Source organism: Lactuca virosa, chromosome 9 (genome assembly GCF_052849685.1).
Source record: "Lactuca virosa cultivar CGN04683 chromosome 9, Lactuca_virosa_CGN04683_v6, whole genome shotgun sequence".
Lineage (NCBI taxonomy): Eukaryota > Viridiplantae > Streptophyta > Magnoliopsida > Asterales > Asteraceae > Lactuca > Lactuca virosa.
In genome coordinates, this window is record NC_136434.1 from 276364981 (window position 1) to 276372456 (window position 7476).

At 33.8% G+C, this 7476-nt stretch overlaps 1 protein-coding gene across 1 annotated transcript; it reads left to right on the forward strand.

The window, feature by feature from the left end:
- Window positions 1-968: 968 nt before the first annotated feature.
- LOC145139195 (homeobox-leucine zipper protein ATHB-16-like) lies at window positions 969-3137 on the forward strand. Its single transcript, XM_079073107.1, has 3 exons — window positions 969-1216; window positions 1747-2144; window positions 2571-3137. The coding sequence occupies exons 1-3, from the start codon at window positions 1156-1158 to the stop codon at window positions 3021-3023; spliced, it is 912 nt and encodes a 303-aa protein (XP_078929233.1). The 5' UTR covers window positions 969-1155; the 3' UTR covers window positions 3024-3137.
- The last annotated feature ends 4339 nt before the right edge of the window (window positions 3138-7476 follow it).

Sequence of the window (7476 nt, forward strand, 5' to 3'; positions counted from 1 at the left end):
GACATTTCAAGATCCTAAAAAAATGTATTTTCTGTAGTCATCGTTTTATGTAGGTTAATTGGATAAACAAACCAATATCCTTGGATAAACAAAGCCATATCTATCTTTTAGTTCCTTCATCATCTTCTTTAAGCTCTTCTTGATGTTCATACACGCTTCGCGATCTTCAACAAGAGAACATAAGTTGCGTTTCTTGATAAGTTGCAATTCATTCAACAAATTGTTGAGGTAATAAAGATTCTCCTTTCTTGCACTCAACCAATTCCCGCTATAGTTCATGATATTCGATTTCTAGATTTCAATTTAGGGTTTTTCATGTGTCTACAAATGAATACATGAACTTCTGAGATTTGATTTTACAGATGAATACATATATACACACATGAACTTCAACATGGGAACACATGAACTCAATTTTTGTAGATGAATACATGAGAACTTCTGGGTTTTTTTTTATCAAATGAATAGATACACACACAAACAAGAAAAACAATAGACCGATAAAAACCATCTCGTGATAAGATCATGTTTCGTCGAAAAAATGTCGGAAATGATGACCGGAGTCTCATTGGAACTGTAAATAATGTCGGACACCGGCTAAACCCCCACCAAACGGTCATACAAATTGATTGTGAACAATATAACAAATTTCATAGGTAGATACAAAAAATAAATAAATAAATAAAAGAAAAATTAGTAATTCGATGTATACAAACCAAAAAACATCTTAGCTTTTTAAGTCATTTAATAAATATTTATTTTTTTAAAATTTTTTCAAAACTTATAATTTTACGGTACCTACAAATTTTTAGAACCCGTATATAAATATCTATAATATTGTTATATGTTTGTAAAATCGTTTATGAAAAGACGTTTTGGAGGATATATAATTTCTTTTCAAAAAAAATATTTTTTAATTTTTATTTATGTTTCTTATAAGAAAAGGCCAGTGAATGACACCCCACCCCACAACTTGTTCATACACAGCTTCTTCTGCTTGGTTGTATAAAACTCACTCAGATTTTGAGAAAGACACAACAACAAAATTAATTTTCCCTTCTCTCCTTTCTCCATTCGTCAGTTTCAAGATTTTTATTTTTATCTCAAAGACCCACAAAACAATATTCTTGATTTTCCTTCAATTTCTTCAAAGTTATGAAGAGGAACTTCAGTTGCTCTGATTCATTGACTCATTTTCTCTCACACCCACTTGAAGGTATTCATCAATGGTAGATTGTTACTTGCATAATTTAATAGAATAATCCAGAGCATTTGTGCGTTACTTACTTGTATATCATGATTCATGCATTAAAAGTTACACCTTGCTCTTGATACGTCAATTTTCTTGTGCTTTTGTAAAAGGAATAGTCTTCTGCATCATCTTTATGCAGTTATTTAACATTTCTCATATTTTATATTCAGAAAGATCTTCAATTTTACAGTCTCTTTTCTTTTTCTTTCTGAATTTGAATTTCAAGAAACCATAATTCCATATCTTATCATAAGGTGTCAAATTTGAGTTTGGAAATTCCAGAAGATTTCTTTGATATTCGAAAATCTTTTGAAACAAATTTACCTTGTTGACCTTGTTATGTTCTTAAGTTGAAATTATCATTGATCTTTAGCTTAAACCAAATATTCTTTGCTGAATTTTACTTTTGAAAGGTGGATAGATTGAGCTTAAAATAGTCAGAGCTAGAGTTTTTTTAGTTAAAAAATAATGTTCTTCTCTTGTTCATGACTCAGGGGAGATGAAAGCAGAAGAAGACTGCCTTTACAATGGAGAATTTCAGTCAATGGTAGACGGCAGTGGCAGTGGAAGTGGCCGCGGCGATGGTGAAGATTACGGTGGAGAAGAAACAGGACAATTTAGTGACAAAAAGAGAAGATTAAGTAATCATCAAGTGAAATCGTTGGAGAAAATATTTGAAGTCGATAACAAACTTGACCCAGAAAGGAAAGTGAAAGTGGCGCAAGATTTGGGTTTGCAACCACGGCAGGTGGCGATTTGGTTCCAGAACCGCCGTGCACGGTGGAAGACAAAGCAGTTGGAGAGAGACTACAATCTTCTTAAGTCTAATTATGATGCTCTTAAGCATAATTATCATAAGCTTGAGCAAGAGAAAGAAACCATAATCAATGAGGTAATTTAATCACTCTCACAAATCTTTATTTTCATACTTTTTTTTTTAAATATTTTTTTGAATTATATGCTGTAAAGTTGAAAATCACATCAAGGCCGGATCCATTTTAGATTTTGTGTTAAAATAAAAAGTGATTGTATAATTCGTTTGTAATTGTATATTTTCATTTAAAAAACTATCTTATTATATAAAATTAACAATCTGAAATATAATTATATTTAACCTTAAAAATATTTACGAATGAAATTGTTTATAAGTTAAAACAGATAATTAATATTTATCATGAAAATTACTCTAACTTATTTTGTAATTAATAAAAGAAAATTGTATTAGAATTAATTATGTAACTTGTTTATCATAAATATTGATTTAAACTTTGAAACCTCATTTATAAACATCGATCTCATTTCTTGCATGTTTTTGCAGTTGGTAGAGCTAAAAGCAAAGCTTCACGAGGAAACAACCGAAAGAAATGATGAGTTCGAGGACAGAGAAAATATTTTGTTCTTGGGATCTGATCCGACGAATACAAATCATGAAGTATACACAAGTTTAAACTATGAAAAAACTCGAATATTACTAGACTTAAAAGATGGATTTTCTGATAGTGATTCAAGTGGGGTTTTAAACGAAGAAAACATGAATGTTAGCAACGCTAATGGAAGTTCTTTGCTAAATATAGCTACTTTTGGGCTCTCTTCTATTTGTTCATCGTCAGCTACGAATTCAAATCACGCAGAACATATAGATCCTGCAAGGACATATCAAGAACAATCAGATCCGTATTTAGTAAGTAATGTTGAGGATGAGTCATGCAACATTTTTTTGGTCGATCAAGCCCCTAACCTTTGTTGGTACTTTCGGGATCACACAAACTAGTGATTAAATGGGTTATATAGTTTGTAGTTTAAGTACGAAGAAGCTTATGAAAATGAATAATTATATAATATTTTGGAATTTTTATGAAGTATATTAAAATTGTGACAGTGATAATACGATAGGGCATATATACTTTTTTACTAATAAATACTTTAAAAGACATGCCGTTTTTAATTCTCATACAATGGTAAGACAATGTGTTATGGTGACCCACACGGCGGGTGCGTCCCAAAGGCCCCTTTGTGAGCACCACGCCCCCAAGATGGTCCCATGATTCGGAGATCCTATATATAGCATTAATCCCAATGTCCAACCTAGCTGGGTTGATGCACCTGGTTTCATACTCATGTAGCGCGTGAGGTTGAAAGTTCGATTCTCTTAAACTATCTCTAGTGGTTCCACATGTGGGCAATTTTCCCTGGAAATCCTTATGGGGCCTGAGTTTGCCCTATAAAGGAGCTCGAACTCGGTGTGCTCGTTGAAATACTGCGAGTAGGCTTCCACTTAATTCGTTTGTTGTTTCCAAAAAAACATTAGCTTACAATTAAATTGAATTTTTTTAACCACGTGTAAATAAATAGTTAGTCTCCAATAATATTAAACAACCATTTTACTCTCTATTTCAAACATAAGCTTATATAAGTGTGATAAGTAAAAGATGGAATCTTCTTCGTCATCATCTTCATCCCGCCATTTGTTGATGGGTCACAACATAGTTTGTCACAACAATCGTAGAAGAAATAATTGTCATTTTGGCTGATGAGGCTGAATGTTCGTGTCCATAAACGAGAAGTGTATCACCAAGCCACATGTTATCGTTTCGTTCAAGACTACTTAGCTAATAATGTCATATGTGATGCTACCATGCTTAAACGAGCGTTCTAGAATCTAAATGATCATATAAATATGTCTATCGATAGTTCATGATTTGAAAGAGAGTGTAAATTATTTATATAAGCGTTGATACATGATGTTTAATAAACTTTACCCCTTTACAAAAATGTATATCCACACTTCATTAAATAGCATATATAATCGTTCTTATAACGTGGGATGAGTATTTATAAATGCATAGGGAAAAACTAGATGAGAAACTGTTAAATGCAAATTGAGCATTTGGAATCATGGTGGGGTATTCTGACATAAGGTGGAACATTCTAACTTGAGGTGGAGCATTCTAGAGTGTCAATTGTGCTCGACCCATCATGATGTGTTGCATGCGTTGCAAAATGTGCTCCTCCCGGTGAATGCATTCCCTAAATGTGCTTGGCTTTCCAGAATGTGATGGGGGATTTGCCTGAATGCGTTCCACCCCTAGGTGGCATTAGAATGTGCTAGGACCTTGTCTTATAGAGAATGCACTGGATATCTTCTGAATGTGCTCCCACATGGCCAAATATGCTATTAGACATGTTTGGATACGCCACCTTGGTACAGAGGTGCTCCTGGTTGTGCAAATGTGCTCTCTTGGTGTAAAGGTACTCTTGGTTCTGTAAAGGTGCTCTTGGAGTAAAGGTTCTAATTGGTTATAAAGGTGCTCTTCTTAAGACGGTGCTACTTACATGTGATGAATACCAAGTCTATGGTTAGTGGGCATGCACATCTCTCAAGGACGAAGGTTCTAGAATAGTTGCATGGCAGCATGTTATTGGTTGAAACTTTTCATGGACCTGTGGAGTGATGGGCTTGGCCCATTAGGGTTTTAGGTTTGATCCGAGTCTATAAATAAGGATGTTTGCTAGTAATTCATTTGTGTCTTTTATATCGTGAATCCTTATTGAGTAGGTCAAATCTTTTTTGAATTCTACTTTTAGAATATGTTTGGGAACTATTTAATAAGAATACCCCTTCTGCCGGTAGATGTAGTGTAACACCCCATTTTTACTATTTTCGTAGATTGTATTATGAAACGATTATTATAAGATAAGATCTAGATATATATTTCTTTTTATGCAAATTAATCATCATAAACATATAGAAAACTTCAATTTGAATCTCGTAAATATATAGAACCCTTAAATCTGACTTCGTATGAAGAAATTATGATTGTTTGAAGTTCTATATTTAGCCCTATATGGCAAAACATGTCGTAAAAAGTGAATCGTCAATAGGTTGTTTAATAGCTTAGCTAATCTAAATAAAAGTCATAGTAGTTGTAAAATCTAGAGCATACATATAAAGAACGTCTAAATCTAACTTCGTAAGAGGAAGATGTGATTTTTTGAAGTTTTGGTATGATAATGCGCGACACTAAAATCGAAATTAAGATCGATTGAGTATTAGCCAAAACAACGTAAAAGAGATTTGAAGATGTCGTAAATACCAATCCGTTAATATAAAGACGGTGGAGAATGGAGTCTGTATAAAAGAGTTATGAATTTTACACGGTCCTTTGTAGTATAATCTTCGTAGACCGTTAAATTTAAAATGGAGTGAGAGTTAGCCGAGGGAGCCTAAATTAAAGTTGTAGTACTCACCGATTTCTATGTCTGAATATAAAGAACATTGAAAATGGAGTTTGTATGAGAGAGATACAATTTTTAGAAGAATCGATGATTTTACATGGCAAAGTGACGTGACACCACACATTTTGCGATATGTGGCAACTTTCTAGAGGAGGGTGTGCCGACCAAGCCAAGGCGCGACAGCCCTCTGGTCTGGGCGTGGCGTTCAACCATGTACCTTTAAATTCCTGCGTATAAATAGTTTCAACCCCTTATTCACTTCCCACAACAATCTCTCTCTAGATCCGATTTTTAGAAGTTTTAGGGAGTCTGGGAAATCTCATTTTTAGCAAGGCACTGGAATAGTAGATTGTCAGGAAGAAAGAAGTGCTCGGTATTGAGCCTCCGCCCGTGACTTTTCCAATTTTCGCTAGAAATCTCTGTAAGTGAAGCTAAGCTTACCAGTCTTTCTAAGATAACTTGTAATTATATTCATAATTGTTATTATGAATGTATACGTAAGATTTATCTGTAATTCCAGTTATAATACTGATTGATCTACTTACGAGAGAGGTGTCTAGAATGGGAATGTTGGCTTGCTTGTTAGATTTTAGAAAAGCTAGATGTCGAAATGATCCTTATTTGATAGAACTCTTAGCATTCAATGGAAATGGTGAAAGGTCTAGCCTTATTTACCAAATTCATATAGAGACTAATAAGCTATAGTAATATAGGTTAATACTTGTTTGGTGCGTTGCATGCCAATTGCACTACTCGGATAACTCTTAATCGTTTGAGAAATTGTCCAGGTGAGTTATTTCACTATTACTCTAGTAGGTATCCTTTGTAATTTGTGATATAGTTTCTCCGTAGTTTGAAATTAGGCCACTAGACTAGCTTAGTTAGTTGCCTATCATGTTGAACTTTTTTATGCAATATATATTATGTGGGAGTTGAGGGCGGATCAGCTTCGTGCTGAAGACTAATATACTCGAGCGGACGTACGTTACAGTGAAGGGCAAATGGCGGACCATCTTTACATTGAAGGCCAAAGGGGCGGACCAACTTTATGTTGAAGGCCATTGTGTGTATGCATTGTATACATATTGTGTATATGGTATCTTGGGGATACTTACTAAGCCTCGACTTACAATTACTAAATAACTATTTTTAGGTTGTTCTTTTGTTCGTGGAAAGACTCCAACATGACTATATTCACATTAACTAAGATGAAAATGTTTTTAGATTTACGCTAAAACTCTTTTTTATGAATAAATGTATGACAATGATATTTTAATGATAATGGGATGTTGAAATTAGGTTTTATATGAAAAGATGAAAATTTTCTGTTGAAAATTTAGGACGATACAAGTTGGTATCAGAGCCTTGATTTGAGAGAACTGGATGAACATTTGTGTGATTCCAGACTCAAACTAAGAATCTGAGTATCAAACAAATATTTTTACAAAACAAAATTATACAAAAGGAGAATAATGGGATGTATACAGTCAGGCAGAGCTCAGAAAGGAAAGTGATTCCCAAAGATATCTGAATTGTTATATTTGTTGATACACGAACTGTTAGAAATGCATGCTAGTATGTAGGCTAGGGATCCTTTTAGGAATTGCATATTAGAATTTGTCTGATACTTAAGATGCCTTATAGCCTAGAGATTGGCTTGATAATTGCTTCTTAGATCCTATATTAATATGAATTAGTTATTTCACAAATACGTTAGGTTGCATGCTACTAGAATTACATAGTTTTATATTGTCTGATTTGGGGCTATTACGCATCTCATATTTAAGTCCAACCGTTGTAGAGTGAAATATTTCAGTCAACCGAATGGTTGATTTTGCGACATGTGATCATATTCTTCTGATGATTAGTAAATATTGGTAGAATTTCTTCCTCGGCCTAAAGTAGGAAGGGATCCTAGAAGAAAGTCTAGCAATTTAATAATTAGGTCCTTGTAACACTTTTTGTGTGAAACGACCTACCAGTAGGAG